Raw genomic sequence first — 18919 nt, 5'->3', positions numbered from 1 at the left:
ACTCTTGGAAAGCTGTGATTTGTCCTGAAGTGTTGTTTCTGTGTTGTATGCAGCAAAAGTTGCTTTAGTGAAGTGTCGAGACTTGCACTGGGCCATGATGGCCCATCGGGACCAAAGAGACGTGAGCCTGAGCTCCCTGCGGATGCTGATCGTCACCGACGGCGCCAACCCCTGTGAGTGTCCCCAGCCCCTCTCCCAGGCCTCTCACTGCAGCCCCCTGGCATCAGGATCAGCTTCTGAGGAGGTCTCATTTAGGGCAGAGCTCTGCCTCGTGGTGCTTGGGCACAGGACAAGGTGCTGCCATCCTTTGGGTTGGGAGAGATCCTGCAAAGTAGGAGAAGGGACAGTTGGATGGGGAGCAGTGTTTATAAAAATCAGAGAATTGTTCAGGCAGAAAAGACCTTTAAGGCCATCAAGTCCAACCCTTAACCTAGCACCGTGTTCACCACTAAACCCTGTCCCCAAGTGCCACATCCACACATCCTCTAAACCCCTCCAGGGATGGTGATTCCACCACTGCTCTGGGTAGAATCCAATGTCTGGACATCCAGTCTGGGCTTGTTCCAATGCCTGACCATCCTTGGAGTGAGATTTTCCTTAATATCCAACCTAAACCTCCCCAACACAACTTGAGGCCCCTTCCTCCTGTAGTTTCCCAGATCCTCCTCCTGACCCTTCCTGTAGATGGGCATGAAATCAAGTTCTGTGAAGTCCTAGTGGCATCTTTTCTTTCTTCCTAGGGTCTGTTTCCTCCTGTGATGCCTTCCTGAGCTTGTTTCAGAGCCATGGGCTCAAACCAGAGGCAATTTGTCCCTGTGCCACCTCTCCCGAAGCGATGACCGTGGCGATCCGGAGGTAACGGATTGAGTCATCCAGGCTAGGCTTTGTTCACACTTGGGGTGGTCACAGTTGATTTAAGGGTGTAATAAACTCCTCTGACATTTACTGTGTGCGCTCAGGTACTCGAGTCGCTGAGCTGTTAAACCTCCCTCCTGAGATCCGAGTGATTTCTGAGGTGTGTGACAGCTCAGCAGTGCCTGAGCACGGCTTCTCCTGCTCCTGATTTCCACAGCCTGGGAGCTGTTCTGAATCTGAGATGAGATTCGAGATCATTTGGACATTCTCGTGCTCTGTTTCTGTCCGTTGCTGCGTTCTGTAAGAAACAGCCCTGCAGTCATGTGGCCTGGGAGCTGGGATTTGCCATGGGGTGAGACAATGAGCTGGCAGAGGAGCTGCAGCATCCAGGAGCACAGTTCCTTAGGGATTGAAAACGTGGCTCCTTTGGGTGGGGATCCCTGCTGCCATCACAGTTTGAAATGATTACGCAAAGCAGAGACACTGAATGCGCGGATTTCTGGTGCTGTGCCATCCCCATCTGAGTCTGACACCAAGCCTGGGTGCCTGATTGAGTGTATTTATTGATTTTTGTGTCCTTCCCAGGCCTGGAGTCCCCGGGGCCCCTTTGCCGGGCAGAGCCATCCTGTCCATGAACGGGCTGAGTTTCGGTGTGATTCGGGTCAACACTGAAGATAAAAACTCTGCTCTCACTGTCCAGGATGTCGGGCATGTGATGCCAGGAGGTAAAAACGGGCAGGAGGCTCGTGTGAGATGTTTTTGGGGATGTTTTAGGAGCAGAACGGGTCAATGTTCTCTCCTGTATCAGCCTCGGAGCGGGGGAGGTGGGGCAGCACCAGACTCAGTCATTTCTGTCACGATTAAATGTGTCAGTTCTCACACAGGGTAAAGTTTGGGAGCTGCTTTAACAAAGCCTGATTTGTCCTAGGCATGATGTGTATCGTGAAACCAGATGGGCCACCGCAGCTCTGTAAAACAGACGAGATTGGTGAAATCTGTGTGAGCTCCAGAGCAGGAGGAATGATGTACTATGGGCTGGCAGGGGTGACAAAGAATACTTTCGAGGTATGTCTAGCAGGATGCATCTTTCTTGCCCCATTTCCTTTGTAAAACTGGTGGTCCTGTATAACCTCTTGGGTCTGTAACTGAAGTGTTAATGTTGTTTTTCAAAAATATGCGCTGGAAAACCCCTTGCAGTTAGAGACACTCAGAATTCCCTCCACAAACATCTCCCACCCAGCTGTACCGAGGGTTCCCTCCCCTTCTCCTCTTCCCTCTTCTCGCATTAAGTGCAATTCTTGGGGTGGGGAAGGTTTTGCCATCCTCAGGCCACTTTGCCTCCCGTGTCCTCCGTTGTGTTGCAGGTGATCCCTGTGAACTCCTCTGGCTCTCCGGTGGGGGAAGTGCCCTTCGTGCGTTCCGGCTTGCTGGGATTTGTTGGACCTGTACGTGAGGCAGTTTGGAACCTGCATTGCTCCAGCCTTCAGTGTTTCAGAGAAAAGTTTTTGGGGTGAGAGGATGTGCGAGAAGAGCTCGCTGTGAGTTCCTCACGGATGCCTCCTTGTCTTGCAGGGCAGTTTGGTGTTTGTGGTTGGGAAAATGGACGGATTGCTGACAGTGAGCGGGCGAAGGCACAACGCCGACGACATTGTGGCCACTGGACTGGCTGTGGAGTCAATAAAAACAGTTTACAGAGGAAGGTCAGCACAAGAAACCTTGTCCCTCCCCAGAAGCTGCTGCATGTAATAAAGTGAAACAGAAGCTGTAGTACTTTCTTGGCTTTCTCTTTGGGTAGCTCAGTTAAAGTAAATATATTTTTGATTTAGGTGGTAATTGCCCTCATCCTGCCCAACACAGATCTTTTTCCCACTATCCAGCCTAGCTTTTCATTAAGTCGGTGCTTTAGGGAAAGCAATCAAGTAACAAGATACGTCAGCCACATGGAGAAATTAATTCTCTGCCTCTGCAGAGTTTTAGTCGTTAGCTGCTGGCTGGGGCAGCAAGGAAGAATTCCATTAATGTCCAGAGATACTTGGTTTTTATTTAGCAGTTCTGGGTATAATTTTCTATATCCTCAGGCAGGGCTGGAGCTCATGTCTGTGAGACTTAGCGAGAGATTTTAAACCATCATGTAGGTGCCTTTAAATCTCCTTTCATTTGTGCTTTGCCAGAAGTTGGAACAGGAATGTGACAGCAGGTTGGGAGAACAGGGAACTGTGCCATGTGGAAATTTCATCAGAAAGTGGAATTAACCCCTTAAATACTTCCCAGTCTTTCCTTTTGACTCAGTGTTAATTGTCTGATGCTTTTTCTCTTGTTTTTGCCCCATGGTTAGTTTAACAACTTCTGTCTTTAATCTCTCCTTGGCTTCCTGTTTCCAAGGAGTGAAACTGGAGTGTGGCCCTGTCCTTTTCCTTAGGATTGCTGTGTTCTCCGTGTCTGTGTTCTATGACGAGAGGATCGTGGTGGTGGCAGAGCAGAGGCCGGATGCCTCTGAGGAGGACAGTTTCCAGTGGATGAGTCGGGTGCTGCAGGTACAGCCAGGGGAAACTGTGCTGGTTTTGGGGTGTGGGCAGAGCAGAGGACACAGGCATGGCCCCGATGAAGGGAGCCCGGGGATGGAGAGAGCCCAGGGATGGAGAGAGCCCGGGGATGGAGAGAGCCCGGGGATGGAGGGAGCCCGGGGATGGAGGGAGCCCGGGGATGGAGGGAGCCCAGGCATGGAGAGAGCACAGGGATGGAGAGAGCCCAGGGATGGAGAGAGCCCGGGGATGGAGGGAGCCCAGGGATGGAGAGAGCCCAGGGATGGAGAGAGCCCAGGGATGGAGGGAGCCCGGGGATGGAGAGAGCCCGGGGATGGAGAGAGCACAGGGATGGAGGGAGCCCGGGGATGGAGGGAGCCCAGGCATGGAGAGAGCCCAGGGATGGAGAGAGCCCGGGGATGGAGAGAGCCCGGGGATGGAGGGAGCCCAGGGATGGAGAGAGCCCAGGGATGGAGAGAGCCCAGGGATGGAGGGAGCCCGGGGATGGAGAGAGCCCAGGGATGGAGGGAGCCCGGGGATGGAGGGAGCCCGGGGATGGAGAGAGCCCAGGGATGGAGAGAGCCCAGGGATGGAGAGAGCCCAGGGATGGAGAGAGCCCAGGGATGGAGAGAGCCCAGGGATGGAGGGAGCCCGGGGATGGAGAGAGCCTGGGGATGGAAGGAGCCCAGGCATGGAGAGAGCCCGGGGATGGAGAGAGCCCGGGGATGGAGGGAGCCCAGGGATGGAGAGAGCACAGGGATGGAGGGAGCCCGGGGATGGAGGGAGCCCGGGGATGGAGAGAGCCCGGGGATGGAAGGAGCCCAGGCATGGAGAGAGCCCGGGGATGGAGAGAGCCCGGGGATGGAAGGAGCCCAGGGATGGAGGGAGCCCAGGCATGGAGAGAGCCCAGGGATGGAGAGAGCCCGGGCATGGAGAGAGCCCGGGGATGGAGAGAGCCCAGGGATGGAGGGAGCCCGGGGATGGAGAGAGCCCAGGGATGGAGGGAGCCCAGGCATGGAGAGAGCCCAGGGATGGAGAGAGCCCAGGGATGGAGGGAGCCCGGGGATGGAGGGAGCCCGGGGATGGAGAGAGCCCGGGGATGGAAGGAGCCCAGGCATGGAGAGAGCCCGGGGATGGAGAGAGCCCGGGGATGGAAGGAGCCCAGGGATGGAGGGAGCCCAGGCATGGAGAGAGCCCAGGGATGGAGAGAGCCCGGGCATGGAGAGAGCCCGGGGATGGAGAGAGCCCGGGGATGGAGAGAGCCCAGGCATGGAGAGAGCCCGGGCATGGAGAGAGCCCGGGGATGGAGAGAGCCCAGGGATGGAGGGAGCCCAGGCATGGAGAGAGCCCAGGGATGGAGAGAGCCCAGGGATGGAGGGAGCCCAGGGATGGAGAGAGCACAGGGATGGAGAGAGCACAGGGATGGAGAGAGCCCAGGCATGGAGAGAGCCCAGGGATGGAGGTATCACAAGCTTTGTATCCCTCTTGGCACAGGGTGTTTGTGCAGGGTCACAAGCTAGGTGCATCTGCTGTGTCCAAGCTGTTCTGTTGTGTCCTGAGGGAACTGGAGTGACAGGACAAGGGGAGTGGCTTCAAAGTGAAAGAGGAGAAATTTAAGTTAATTTTTGGGAAGAAATTCCTCAACCAGTCTGGAATTCCATGAGAGCGGAGGGGCTCTGGCAGTCACCTCTGAGAACTGCAGAGTGGATGTGTGCTCAGGCTTTGGAGTTCTGCTTTTAGTCTGGATCATGTGGAGCTCGGAGTTTGGCTTTAAAGCCGCCCTTTTCTTTGGAGATGCATTTTCAGCAGGGACCCAGTGGGCAGGGAAGGGCCAGAACAGATGAATGAGTGTGGTCCTAAAAGAATGAGTAGCAAGTACTTCCTTTGAGAGCTGCCTGCACTGCATGTGTGTCATTCCAGGAATGACATCCAGGGAGTGAAGTGTGCAGCCGGGGTGGAAAATCAGGGAAGTACCTGGTGCTCTGAATAATGGATCAGATGCCTGAACGCTGAGGCAGGCGGGAGGGAACAGAGTGTGATGGTTCAGAGGAGACAGATGGATACAATCCCGAGATCAGAATCGTGTGATTCATCAGGCAACTGTAGATATTTTGGGATTTTGGTCATGAAAGATTTAAAAATGGATTGGGTGTCTGTGAAATGGGCTCTAAAGGCAGGGATATACCCAGGCTCACTGCAGGACTCGCTGGTGGTGCAGAGGTGAAATGGGATGTCAGTGATTGACTCACTCCTCTGGCACCTTTAAAGTCCAGGGCTTTGCCTTGCAGTATGTCAGTGCATCAGCAACAGCAGACTGTGCCAGCAGTGCCAGGAGCTCCAGTGACCATCTCTCCTTTCTCTAGGCAATTGACAGCATTCACCAAGTGGGTGTTTACTGCCTTGCTCTCGTGCCAGCCAACACATTGCCAAAAACTCCGCTGGGAGGGATCCACATCTCCCAAACCAAACAGCACTTTCTGGAGGGCTCTCTGCACCCCTGCAACATCCTCATGTGCCCACACACTTGTGTGACAAACTTGCCAAAGCCCAGGCAGAAACAGCCAGGTAACCTGAACCCCTTTTGTTTGGTGTTGTTAAACTGGGGCTCAGTGCCTCGGCCCCAGGAACCCCGGCTCATGTCCTGCTCCCTGTCCCACCTGCTGGGGACCAGAGCCTGTCTTGTGCCCCGTGCCTGGGGCGTGTCCCAGGCCTCTCTTTGCATGTGTTAGTCAGGAATTTTGATTCCCACCCTTGAACTCACTGGGATTCTCCCTCCTGATGAATAGAGACCAGCAGTGCCTGCTGAACTCCATCAGTGAGGCTTCATTCCCTCTCCTCTTGCATCCGTGCCCAGGAGCGGTGGGATCCTGCAGAGACTCTCGGTACCTTTGCTCTGCTCCTTCCCAAAGTGCTGATGTCTCTCCACAGGTGTGGGCCCTGCCTCTGTGATGGTGGGGAACCTGGTTGCTGGGAAGCGAATCGCTCAAGCCTCCGGGAGAGATCTGGGTCAAATAGAAGACAATGATTTAGTTAAAAAGGTAAATCAGTGTTTGTGACAACTGCAGAATGGGAAGGAGTTTCCCCTCCAGCTGGGTGCAGAGCAGTGGTGGGAAGCACTGAAGGAGAAGCTGGTGTTGAATTCCTGCCTGTCTCTTCCAGCACCAGTTCCTGACTGAAGTGTTGCAGTGGAGAGCTCAAGCGACTCCTGACCACCCACTCTTCCTTTTGTTGAACGCCAAGGTACAGTCAGTGCTGAGTTGTTGGGTTTTAAGGTCCACGTTATCCAGCTGGAGAGCCTTTAAAATCTTTTGCCCTCTGCAGTGCCTCTCTTTAGTCTCTGTATCAGATTTTGCCCATAGATTTGTAACTTAAAGCTTGACCCTTTGACCCTGTAGGTCCCTTCAGCAAATGACTCTCACGGTTCGACGCTTCATTTTAAAACTGAGCGTGTTTGTAGGTCCCACTGGTTCCTGTATCAGTTAATGCTGTATCCCTGTTGAGTATATTCTGGCAAGGTTCTGGTGCAAGAAGACCTGAACTGACTCCCTGGAAGGTAGAACTTTCTAGAGCAGATCTAACTCCATCTCTATCCTTTGATACTGTAGTGGATGAGTGGCTCACTGAGCGCCAGCAGCCTTTAGGTAGAGATAACAGCTCATAGCTGTAGCCTCCTGCTAGCCAGCAAGCTTGGGTTTATTTCACAGCAGCCAGTTTGTGTTGTGCCAGCCCCTGTTCAGAGCATTTTTGTCTCCTTTCAAGGGAACCACTGTGTGCACGGCCACCTGCCTTCAGCTGCACAAAAAGGCTGAAAGAATCGCATCAGTGCTGTGTGACAAAGGCCATCTCAATGCAGGAGACAATGTGGTGCTTCTTTATCCTCCTGGTGAGTCCCACTGGGGAAGTACGGCCTGGGCTTTCTTTGGAACCTCACTGGGATCTGGAAATATGGGAAAGACACTCAGTGCTAATGAGAGGCGCTCACCGGTGTGTCCTGACTGACTTTTGAGTCATTTGACACTTAGCATGTTCTTTTCCTCTATGATGGAACTGCTTTCCTGTGTGGTTCCTTTGCTTTCCCCATCCCCTATCCCGAGCTTTCCCAGCTTCCTCGTGCTGCCCTTGGTGCTGGGCTGCTGATGTTGCCCACCTGTGCTGTGCAAGTGTCTCCCTTATCCCAAGGGGAGCGATGCCTGGAGGAGCAGCACTGCCCTGCTGTGTCCCTCCGGTGTCCCCCAGTGCAGCTGTCGTGTCCTTGCAGGCATCGAGCTCATCACGGCCTTCTACGGCTGCCTGTACTCGGGCTGTGTCCCCGTCACCGTGCGCCCGCCCCACGCCCAGAGCCTGGTGGCAACGCTGCCCACAGTGAGGATGATCGTGGAGGTGAGTGGCAGGGGTGCAGCCTCAGGCTCCAGGGGTGTCACAGGGAGCGTGGGCGGAGCGGGGCTGGATTGGTCACGGGCTCCAGAGGTGACACAGAAGTCACACTGACCCGCTGCAGGGGTGACACAGCTGACCAGCCTCGTGCTGTCTGTGTGAGAGGGATTGAGGCACATCTTGGGGCTGAGGGGCAGTGTTCTCATTCATCAAATGCCAGAGAGAACCACCTCCTCACAGACAGAGTGCAGTGCTTTCTGAGAACACCAACATGATGTTGCCACCCAAAATTTCACCTTGATGCTCCTTATTGCTGGGGAAGTCCAAATCCTGCAGTTAAGCCGCTTCCCAAGCCCAGTAACCAAGAGAGACCGTGGGGAAGAAGGCTGGATCTTGCTGTGTCATCTGGATCTTGCTGTGTCACCTTCTCCCCTGCTCTGGAGGTTCTGACAGGGTCTGTGCAGGCTGGGCTGCGCTGGGGGTTTAGTGAAGGGGAAGCAGAGCAAAGCGTGCAAAAGCCAGAGGAAGGATTGCTGAAGGTTTGCTGAAAGGAAGTGGCTGCAGATGATAGAATGGTCTCTGAACATCAGCTCTTGCAGTGGCACTGCTGCTGGGACACGCTCTTGTCTCTTGTTTCTGTGAGTGTTGCTCTTTCCAGGTCAGCAAAGCCGCCTGTATCCTCACAACCCAGACCTTGATGAGGCTGCTCAAGTCCAGAGAGGCAGCTGGTGCTGTGGATGTGAAAACCTGGCCAACCATCATCGACACAGGTGAGCTCCCTGGGCCAAGAGGCTCCTTGAAGTTCTGTGGAGGGGTGACCAGTGACTTCCAAAGGGACTGTCCCCATTTCATTGGGTGGCTCTTGAAAATTTGTTTGAATATTAGCAAAAGCTATCCAAGATGTGCCCTTGTTCACTGAGAACTCTCCTGTATTGAGTTGTGCATGGGAAATGATTGCAGTGACAACAGTTATTGCTGGAGACAACTTTAATCTTCTTTAAGACCAGGGCGAGTTGGTCTTTTCTCCCTTTTCCTGAGAATAAATAATTTTCTTTGTGGGAGCTTTGGCAAGAGTCTTGCCACACACTAGTCTGTCTCTTCAGGAAAGAGAATTAATAGAAAGCTTTATCCTCCATCTCTGGCGTTTTAAAAGTTGTGTTCTCCTCTCAAATAACCAGCTGAGGAACCAAAATCCACCCCTTTGTTCCTCTCTTGCACAGATGACTTGCCCAGGAAACGGCCAGCCCAGATCTATAAGCCACCCACACCCGAAATGTTGGCATATCTAGATTTTAGTGTTTCCACAACAGGCATGCTCACAGGAGTAAAGGTACAGTAACGGGTTAGGAGATGGGCATTTGTGTCTTGTCTTTGCCTCACCCTCTGAGCCGCCTCCCCTTGACCTTCACCTCCAACCTGTAGCTTAAACAAAGACCCTGATTTTCTCCTGCCAAAGCTGTGGGCTTCAGTTCACTGACTTAGTTCTGCCGTGGAGGAAAACAGGTCTCCACAGTGGGATCAGGAATTCTGCTGCTACCTCCCGCTGGAGAGCTGCCTTGGGAGAGCAGCAGAGCTCTGAGCTCCGCTGGCCTCCACCAAGAGCAGAGTGGGGATGCAGTCAGAAAAAAGAGGATAAGAAACTAAAAAGGAAAGCCTTAGGCTGTTGTTAATGCTCATGTGTGTTTGGAGTTGGAATCACAGGATAGCTGGGGTTGGGAGGGACCTCTGGAGATCCCTCAGTCTGAGGCAGGGTCACCTGGAGCAGGTGGGTTTGGAATGTCTCCAGAGAGGAAGACTCCACGACCACCCTGAGCAGCTGTTCCAGTGCTCTGCCACCTCTTTGGAAAGAAGTTCTTCCTCATGTTGAGGTGGAACTCAAACAGCTGCAGCTTCAAGTTGAACTGTTGGTGTCACTGTTGGTGTCAGGGCCCTGCAGTCTCTGCATCTGCTGTGAAAGCTCAGGAACCAAACCATGGGTTTGCCCTCACAACACCTCCCCATGAACTGCCTTTGCTTTCACCTGCCCATGGGGGGGATTCCCTGGGTGGTGTCCTGGGCCTCCAGCAGTGTCCCCTGTGTTGCAGATGTCCCACGCTGCAGTCAGTGGCCTGTGCAGGGCTATCAAGCTCCAGTGTGAGCTCTACTCCTCCCGGCAGATTGCCATTTGTCTGGACCCCTACTGCGGGCTGGGATTTGTGCTCTGGTGCCTTTGCAGGTAGGACTCGCTGGGGGGAAAGGGGCAGATGAACTCTTGGCTGGTTATAAATGGGAAATGGGTCCTTCTGGGTGTAATTACAGACGTGTTGACATTACAAAATGACTTAATTTGCAGTGAGGGGGGAGCTTGTCTTGGAACTGACAACAGCATGTTCCCGTTTGCTGCAGATTAGCAAGATGTTATCCCATCTTGATTATGTGTGTTTGTGCTGCCAAATATTCCTGGCTTCAGAATGTTTCTCTTCCCTTTCTTCCTTGATTACATGTTGTAATAAGGGAGTTTTTGTTCTGCGTGGGGTTGAGCCAGTTCTCTTCCTTCACTGTCAGTGTGTGTTTGTGTGTGGATAAATTGTTATTCTTGTACAGTAAGTTGCATTTTTAAAATGCTGCTGCCCCAGTTTGCCTCAGCTGCAGTCCCACAACCTGCCTTTGGACTAGCAGGAACGTAATGTGCAAATACAGTAAATATTAATTTAAAGATAACTACAAGCTTCGCTAAAATGTTTTCTCCCTTGATGTTCTTCACAGTGTGTATTCTGGACATCAGTCAATTTTAATTCCTCCTATGGAGCTGGAATCCAATCTTTTTCTCTGGTTATCTACTGTCAGCCAGTATAAAATAAGGGACACTTTCTGTTCCTATTCAGTTATGGAACTGTGCACAAAGGGACTTGGAAACCAAGTTGAAATGTTAAAGGTAAGAAATGTTTCCTGAGTGTTACGTTCCATAAATTAAGGGAACTCTGGTAATAAAGCAAAGTGATAGGATTGTTAAACACAAATTTTCCTGTCGCACAAGTCTCCAGGGGTGCTCCAAAAGCCAATCTCCAAAAACTGCAGCCCCAGGAGAGGAGAGGATTGGGAAGGAGCAGGAGCTCTGGCAGTGCAGGGAGCACCTGTCAGGGAGTGTCAGGGCAGCCCTGAGCAGGGAGGATCCCAGCACTGCTCTGCAGCAGATTCCTTATGTAACAGTCTGCAGTGGAGGCTCAGACCAGCACATGATGGAAAGCACATGTCAGGAGAGCTGCTCAATGGAGGTGTGTTCTCCTTGGAGATGAGAGAAGGGAAAAAAATAGCTCCATGACATGCCTGAGGTGGCTTTTTCCCTGGGGTTTCCTGGAACAGTGGCTCTGTGAGACGAAGGCTCAGCCTTGTTCTCTGGGTGGCACAGAGCTCTGCAGGTGCCTGGGCTGTGCCACCAGGTGAGCAGCACATGGGAACTCCTGCCTGCTGCTGGTCAGGCCATAGAAATAATAATGGCTTCAGGTCCCAGTGTTGTTGAAGAGGCAGTGCAATCCCAGTGGATGACTTTACTCTCCCTGGGTTTGGTTTCCATCTGTATAAGCAGCGACTCAGAGGTGTCACCTCGGCTGAGCAGCTCTGCTGAGAGCTGGGGCAGGGGAGGGTCAGTGCACGTCTTGTTTTGGAGCACTGTCGGTGCATGTCTTGCTCTGGCTGCGTTTCCAGGCTCTGGTCAGACACAATTTACAAAAAGAAAAGGGAAGGTAACTTGGAACACAAAGGCTGGGTTTGTCCTGCATTTCCTGGGTCATTTCAAGGGATAAGAAGCAAATGTCACTTCTTGAGAGGGGCAGATGAACACCTCCAGCCCTTTGCCTCGTGTGTTGTGTGCAGGCCCGAGGCATTAACCTGTCCTGTGTGCGGACCTGCGTGGTGGTGGCAGAGGAGCGGCCGCGGGTTTCCCTCACTCATTCCTTCTCCAAACTCTTCAAGGACATCGGGCTGTCGTCCCGAGCCGTGAGCACCACCTTTGGCTCACGGGTCAACGTGGCCATCTGTTTACAGGTACGGCTTCCCAGGGCCCTTTGTTGTCACTGGCACCAGACTCCAGACTCCAGGCTTGGTTGTGTTCCACACTCCCCATCTGCACAGGCTTCTGAAGCCCAACATCTGCCCTGTAGAAAGCAGCTGGCACAAGATTTAAGCAGCTTCTCTCATTTTCAGCTGCCAAATCATTTCACAGATGCTCAAAACAAGTGAAACATGAATTAGAGCTGTTTATTTCCACATAAACAGCGCCTGGTTGCTCCAGGCTGGTGGCTGAGAGGGCTTGGGGTGTCTCCTGCCTCCCCAAGGCTCCTTCCCACAGAGGTGTTCCAGAAAGTCACCTGCTTACTGAAGGGCTTCCCTTAGTGCAGCTGCAAAGGTCGGGGAATATGAGTAGGAGCTCTGTTGCAAGAAACCCCTGGAAATGTTTCTGGGCTCAGGCAGAAGTTACCCTGACTGCACTAAATACAGCACTGGTTTTTAAATATTAACTCCCCAGGGAACATCTGGGCCTGATCCCACCACGGTGTATGTAGACCTGAAATCCTTGAGACATGACAGGTACTGTAAGTTCACTTAAACCAATTTATTAACTACATAAAATCCTGTGGTGGTGCTGAGTTTTCACACCGCTCCGGAGACTTCTGCTCTTTTTTCCCTGACAACATTTTCTTCACCTTCAGAGTCCGTCTGGTGGAACGAGGAGCTCCACAGAGCCTGCTGCTTTCCGAGTCTGGGAAGGTAATTCCATGTCTCTCCACTTCCCCCAGCCCTTGTGCTACAGCTGGGAAGGACAGTCCTGTGGCATGGGAGGGGGTGGCACTTGGTTACACGGTCCCTCTGCACAGTTTGATTTATAAGGAATCACCCGTTGATTTAGGAGGGTGTTTTGCTGGAACTATTGGGACAATTTGGTCCCATTTGCAGTAAATGAACCATATCAGAAGAGTGGGCTCTGGTGTCCTTGAGATCAGCCTGTGTTTGGGATTTACTGTAGCTCCTACTCTCTCATGGCTTAACAGAAAGAGGTTTCCCAATAGTTTTTTAACTGAATTCTTCAAAATCAAGGTCTAACAATGTGTACAGGCCCAGAATATCTTACCTGTGTGGCCCTGGAGCCTTGCTGTACCCGTCCTGACCTGTTTTATCCCTGTTTGTGGTGTCCATGGGTGAAATCCTGCCCTGAATGAACAGCCTGTGTGGTTTTTTTGTGCTGAAGATAACCCAACATGGATTGCACATTCCTTCTTGTGCTCTTTAGATTCTGCCTGGAGTCAAAGTGGTCATTGTCAATCCAGAGACAAAAGGGCCTCTGGGAGATTCTCACCTTGGGGAGGTAAGTGCAGGTTTTGCTCCTTGGGGACCTTTTCCTGCTGCTCCTTGGGCTTTTCTCTGCTGGGGGGCAGTTTGGAGCTGTGATACAGGCCTTTTAAAAATGAATTTTTGCTGGAGCATTCAGAATTTGGGTGTTATTTCACTGTCAAGTTTAAAGAAAACCCACTTGAAGAGAAGCTTGTTCCACCTTAAATCTTGCAAACTGGCTCCCAAATAGTATAATTTACATTTGGCTTTCCTTATCTTGATTACACACCAGTATATTGATCTGTATTAATGGATTATTATCCAATTTTGGATAAATTTGTGTTAAAAATCCACAGTTTATTTACTCAGTCAATCCTCAGTTGCAGTTACTGCAAGAGCAGATCTCAAGACGCATTTTTAAGCTTCTGCAGGATATTTGCAAGTTTGAGCTGAATGAAGACCGTTTTCTTGATCTGAAAAAATCACAGATAAAACCAGAAGCTTCTCATTACAGTTCCTTTACCCACCCCACCTCACCACCGGGCAGATGCTCGGGGTGGGCAGTGTCGGGATCTGACCTTTTCGCCCTCCCTACACAGATTTGGGTGAACAGTCCCCACACAGCCAGTGGCTACTACACCATCTACGACAACGAGACCCTTCAGGCCGATCACTTCAACACCCGCCTGAGCTTCGGGGACGCGGCGCAGACGCTCTGGGCTCGCACGGGGTACCTGGGCTTCGTGCGGCGCACGGAGCTCACGGCGGCCAGCGGAGGTGGGGCTGGACACACCTGCAGGGCCCCGGGCAGCCTGGGCATTCCCGTGGGCATCTCACCTGCTTTAACCAAGGGCAGCACCTGGGTTGTGGCAGCCCCCAGTGTTGATCCAGGCTGGGGATGAGCAGAGGGAGCAGCCCTGGGGAGAAGGGGTTTAGGTGCTGGTGGGGGAGAGCTGGACGTGCCCCAGGAATCCCCCGAGCCTGGGCTGAGGCCCCTTTGTCCTGCTCAGGTGAGACCCCACCTGCAGAGCTGCCTCCAGGCTGGAGAAGAGAAGCTTTGGGGCATCTAATTGTGGCCATCCAGTGCCTGAAGGAGCTGCAGGAAAGATGGAGAGAGACCTTTTACACGGGCCTGGAGTGCCAGGACAAGGGGCAATGGCTTCAAACTGCCAGAGGGCAGGGATAGATGGGATATTGGGAAGGAATTCCTTCCTGGGAGGGTGGGCAGGCCCTGGCACAGGGTGCCCAGAGCAGCTGGGGCTGCCCCTGGATCCCTGGCAGTGTCCAAGGCCAGGCTGGACATTGGGGCTTGGAGCAGCCTGGGACAGTGGGAGGTGTCCCTGCCATGGCAGGGGGTGGAATGGAATGGATGCTCTCTAAGGTCCCTTCCAATGCAAACCATTCTGGGATTCTTTCACTTATACAAAAGACAATTTGTTTTATTGAAATTCCATTTATTACACCTCCTCTCCTCTCTCCCCAGAGCGCCACGATGCCCTGTACGTTGTGGGAGCACTGGATGAGACTTTGGAGCTGCGGGGGCTGCGGTACCACCCCATCGACATCGAGACCTCGGTGTCCCGAACCCACAGGAGCATTGCTGAATGGTAAAACAGTCCTGAGGAGTGGAGTCATCCTAGCCCAGCTGAAGTGTAGCAGTTTAGGCAAAGATGCAGGGTTTTATCTGAAAAAAAAATAGGGAAATTCAGGGGGTTTTGTGTTGCCATCAGCAAGTTATGCATGCGATTTCCCATCTGCAGATGAGAACAGACTCGGTGTTTTCTCGCAAGCCTTAGTTCAACACAGAAATGATGATTTCCTTCTTCGGGGTGCAAAGAGCCATTTCTGAGTTGGGTTCCTGTGTCACACAGGTAGTGCTGAGATAGGTCTGATTTTTGTCACATCAGGACCAAGTCATGTTGGAGTTAGGTTGGAAATGCAGCCCAGAGCAGGTGGGAACCTCCATCTAAGGATAAAGAACTGGAAACTTTGGATCTTCGTGGCAATAATTGGGTTTTGTGTTGATTTTCCTTTGTCATTTCAGTGCCGTGTTCACCTGGACCAACCTGCTGGTGGTGGTGGTGGAGCTGTGTGGCTGTGAGCAGGAGGCTCTGGATTTGGTTCCTCTGGTTACCAACGTGGTCCTGGAGGAACATTACTTGATTGTGGGTGTGGTGGTGGTAGTGGATCCTGGAGTTATTCCCATCAATTCCCGAGGCGAGAAACAACGGATGCACCTCCGGGACAGTTTCCTGGCGGATCAGCTGGACCCCATTTATGTGGCCTACAACATGTGACAGGCAGAACTGCAGCACCACGGAGTGATGAGGGTGGTTATGGAAGTGAAGCTGGTGAAAATTACTAATACTTGATCTAAAGTTTGAGGTTGCTGCCACATTCCCTCGCTCCCTCCCTCCTGTCCTGGGGGTTTCGGTCCCAGTGGGGCGAAGGAAATGTGGGAAGCAACAGCAAACGTTTGTAACCGTTTACTGAACCATGAGCTTTAGAGAACTGCAAAGTGGGAAAGTGTGTGAGCTATGAAATCCCCAAGGCCTTTACAGTAGTGTTACTTTTTCACCCGTTGTACATATTTGTATTTTTATCTAATCCTGGGTTAGGATTCTATAAGGGGAGGGTTTATTTAGTTAAGATAATAAACTATTAAGAAAAGGGTCATCAGAGTTCTGCAGTTCCCTACTCCATGATCTCCTTTGCATCTGGAGCTGTTCATACCACGGGATCACACAACTTATTGACAATTGTGCCATGACCAAATCAATAACTTACAGAATCAGAGTTGCTTATTCATATAGAGATTTCTGGAATTTAAAAATAATTTTGCCTATATTTTAAATATGTAAATATTATTATACATAATTCACTTAGATAGAAAATTAACTTGGCTAGTGAGGACAGCTGAAGGTTGATGTTTTTAAGGACAGGTGACTTTTGTGGTCCTCAGCATCCTGGCATTGGCTTAGACACAATGTGAGATGCTCCCACCTTCCCCAGGCTTCTGATTTCATTTGTATCTTCATTTTGGCCAAAAGTGTGTAGAACCCTTTGGTTTTAAGGCACATCTTTCTCCAAGAGGCTGAATCCAGCATGGAATTGGGTAGAAATGGCAGTGCAAGTCCCAAAAGGAACTGAGGGACAGCCTCTGCCTCATCCTGTGGCAGCAGGTGTGGAAAGGAAAGACATTCCTCAGGCTGACACACAGGTGAATTCCCTGCTTGTGCCATTCAGCCAGGACTCCTTCAGCTCGCTGTAGACAGAGCAAGAACTGCTGTAAATAGGCTTCAGTGGGAGCAAACAGCCCAGCTTTCCTCAAAGCATTCCCTGAAAGAACAGGAGAATTCCAGGTTCAAGCCGGACGCAATTTTTCTTCTACAGGAGGAGACTAATTCTGGCAAACACCTTGTTAAATAACGGTGTGAGCATTGCTATCCCAGCCTTCCACATCCTGTGTCGGCTCCAACCTTAGGGAATGGGAAGAAAGAGAAGCCTTAAAGCAGCAGGTACAAGCTCTTCCTGCTGGGAAGCAGTTCCACACGGGCTGGGGGAGAGCTGGTGGTTGAGCTTTGACTCAGAATTACCTTTTTTTTTTTAAAAAAAAAAAAAATTCTTCATCCTCTAACAACAATTATACTTCTTTGGGTGCTAATATATGATTTTGGAAGCCTTGGGAGCTGCTACCAGATCCTGCAACAGGGGTTTTTTTGAGTCAGATGTGGTATACAGTGTAAATAAACTTTTCAGATGTTCCAGATTACCTCACGCAAAGTTTTTAGGCAGTTTTTAAAAGGTTTATGGTTTGGACTTGGAAGATCCTGTGGCAGTTAACTGGTGCAGAATCCAGTGGATCCACGAGCAAACCCCACAAAACAGGAGCTTTAAAGCTTAGATAAGAAGTTTCAAATGATATTTTTGAGAAATATTTGGTGGGGGAATAGGAACTGGAAGTTTTGTAGCAGGTCTGGACTTAACGTGTTTGCAAACACTTCGGGTTTCGGGGGCACATTTTGGAACCTTTTCTGTGTTTTCCACAGTATCAGCCAACGCTGCAGAATATGCACAAAATCTTCAATATATTTAGTTTTAACAAATTGAACACAAAGTGGGGACAGTGGCAGGTGAAACTGTGACTAAAACAGTTGGTCCTGCAGCTTATTTTGGGTGTAAAGTGCACAAGGGTTATTCTCCCTTTTCAGCCAGAAAATTCCTGTTATTCCATGTTCTTTGTCACCGTTTTTGTGTTTCCTGCACAGCCCAGGCCTGGCCAAGCAGCTTCCCTCCAGTGTGACCTTTCCAGGGAAAACTGTGGTGGTCTTGAACCTTTTTCTTTACTCAAAGCTTTAGATAAATTGTTTCAACAAACATTTTTTGTCCGCTGAAGTGGATTTTAAGTCCAATTCCAGGATTCTTTTATTTTTATTCATGATTTTTCACAAATAAAACAATGTGTGTATGAATTCCATCAAACATGGCAGATGGAATTCCTGAAATGGCATTTTTGAATGGGACTGGATTGATTTTTTTTTTTTTTTCCTTATTTTTTGTTTGGATAGGTACTGATAGCTTCCTATGGTTTGAGGTTTTATCTTGCAAGTTTCCTGTGTGCTCCAGATCTTCCAGCACATTCCATTTCTCTGTGCTGGAGAACTGCAGGATACAGCCGTGCCCATGGAATGAGAGAACGTTCCAGGGACAAGGAGAAGCTGGTTTGCCTTCCCTGAGTGCTTTGTCCATGTTTTGGCACAGTGCTGGAGAGGAGGAAGGAGGGAGCTGCGACCCTGGAATCCCCAAATTCCACCTCCAGCTCTGCTCAGAACTTGCTGTGAGCCTTCCACAGGTCATTCCACTCCTTCCATTCCTTCCTCTGTAGCTGGGGATGATCTTTCCATATTTTTTTGGGAACAAAGCAAGATCCTTCACTCCAGACACTGGCAAGTGGGCAGGGCTGGGTGCTTTTCCCAAAGAAACAGCCTCTTCCCTGGTTTGACTCTGCAGCTGCTGGGGTTGCACAGGGCACATTATTCCCTTCTCTCGCCCCTCGGGTTCCAACTTAACTGCAGTGAAACTGAAAAACTGGGAGTTCTTCCCACTGGACTAAAGTATTTTGTGTGTCTCACTGTTTCTGAATCTTCCCTGAGCAAACGCTGTGGGAACAGGACAGTTTTGTCCAGTTTTGTTAGAATTTGCACTTCATTTCTGGTTTAAATCAATTCAGCTGTGTCCTACTAACTGTCCTAAAATAAGGTTATAAAAACCAGATCAGTTTTAGCCCTAGATGCATTTTTTTTTCCTTTTATTTCTGTCAACCTCTTTCCCATTGTCCAATCCAGACTCTGGCATTCTGTAATTATGTATAAAGGTTTTATTTATTTAAAATTAGCTTAGTTACATTTTTAAATTTAACACCTGGCTGGACAATGTCCCATTAACGCATTGATTGTGTTTCCTTTGTCTTGTGTTAATAAATATTGATGCCTGGTTGCTTGTTTAGTCCTTCCAGCGCTGTTTCCATGAAGGAATTTTATTTTTAAGGAAGGAAATGCGGGTTAAAATTGATCCTGGGCAAGGGGCGAACTTGTAAGTATCTTATGTTTTGTCAGTTGTATCAAGAAGTGTTGGAGCTCTGAGGGTGTGAAGGAGCTAGGCTGGGCAGTGTCCTGTACCTGTAGCTTTGGGAATCTGAGGTTCTGGGGATCAGAGCAGGGAATGGAGCTAAGGAAGGGGCTGGAGCAGCAAAAGGGGCTGGAGAACTCCTGAGGGAGCTGGAAAGGGGCTCAGGCTGGAGAAAAGGAGCTCAGGGGGGACCTTGTGGCTCTGCACAAGCCCCTGACAGGAGGGGGCAGCCG

At 50.8% G+C, this 18919-nt stretch overlaps 1 protein-coding gene across 3 annotated transcripts in view; it reads left to right on the top strand.

The window, feature by feature from the left end:
- The window catches only part of DIP2B (disco interacting protein 2 homolog B), a 63104-nt gene extending 44613 nt beyond the window's left edge, over positions 1-18491 (top strand). For all 3 annotated transcript variants that reach the window (XM_082299096.1, XM_082299095.1, XM_082299094.1), the window contains 23 exons: positions 54-173; positions 741-855; positions 1441-1580; positions 1784-1920; positions 2220-2300; positions 2428-2555; positions 3275-3389; positions 5741-5942; positions 6306-6415; positions 6537-6617; positions 7137-7260; positions 7636-7757; positions 8410-8521; positions 8972-9081; positions 9836-9966; positions 10497-10665; positions 11604-11774; positions 12256-12317; positions 12440-12497; positions 13018-13092; positions 13658-13835; positions 14542-14665; positions 15103-18491. In XM_082299096.1, the coding sequence (XP_082155222.1) occupies positions 54-173; positions 741-855; positions 1441-1580; positions 1784-1920; positions 2220-2300; positions 2428-2555; positions 3275-3389; positions 5741-5942; positions 6306-6415; positions 6537-6617; positions 7137-7260; positions 7636-7757; positions 8410-8521; positions 8972-9081; positions 9836-9966; positions 10497-10665; positions 11604-11774; positions 12256-12317; positions 12440-12497; positions 13018-13092; positions 13658-13835; positions 14542-14665; positions 15103-15355 (2918 nt within the window). In that variant the 3' untranslated portion in view covers positions 15356-18491. The remainder of the gene's footprint in view (positions 1-53; positions 174-740; positions 856-1440; positions 1581-1783; positions 1921-2219; positions 2301-2427; positions 2556-3274; positions 3390-5740; positions 5943-6305; positions 6416-6536; positions 6618-7136; positions 7261-7635; positions 7758-8409; positions 8522-8971; positions 9082-9835; positions 9967-10496; positions 10666-11603; positions 11775-12255; positions 12318-12439; positions 12498-13017; positions 13093-13657; positions 13836-14541; positions 14666-15102) is intronic.
- The last annotated feature ends 428 nt before the right edge of the window (positions 18492-18919 follow it).

This window comes from Coloeus monedula (genome assembly GCF_965178545.1).
Source record: "Coloeus monedula genome assembly, chromosome: 30".
Classification (NCBI taxonomy): Eukaryota; Metazoa; Chordata; class Aves; order Passeriformes; family Corvidae; genus Coloeus; species Coloeus monedula.
The sequence above is the reverse complement of the archived record's forward strand: the minus strand, read 5'-3'. Positions and strand labels throughout refer to the sequence as shown.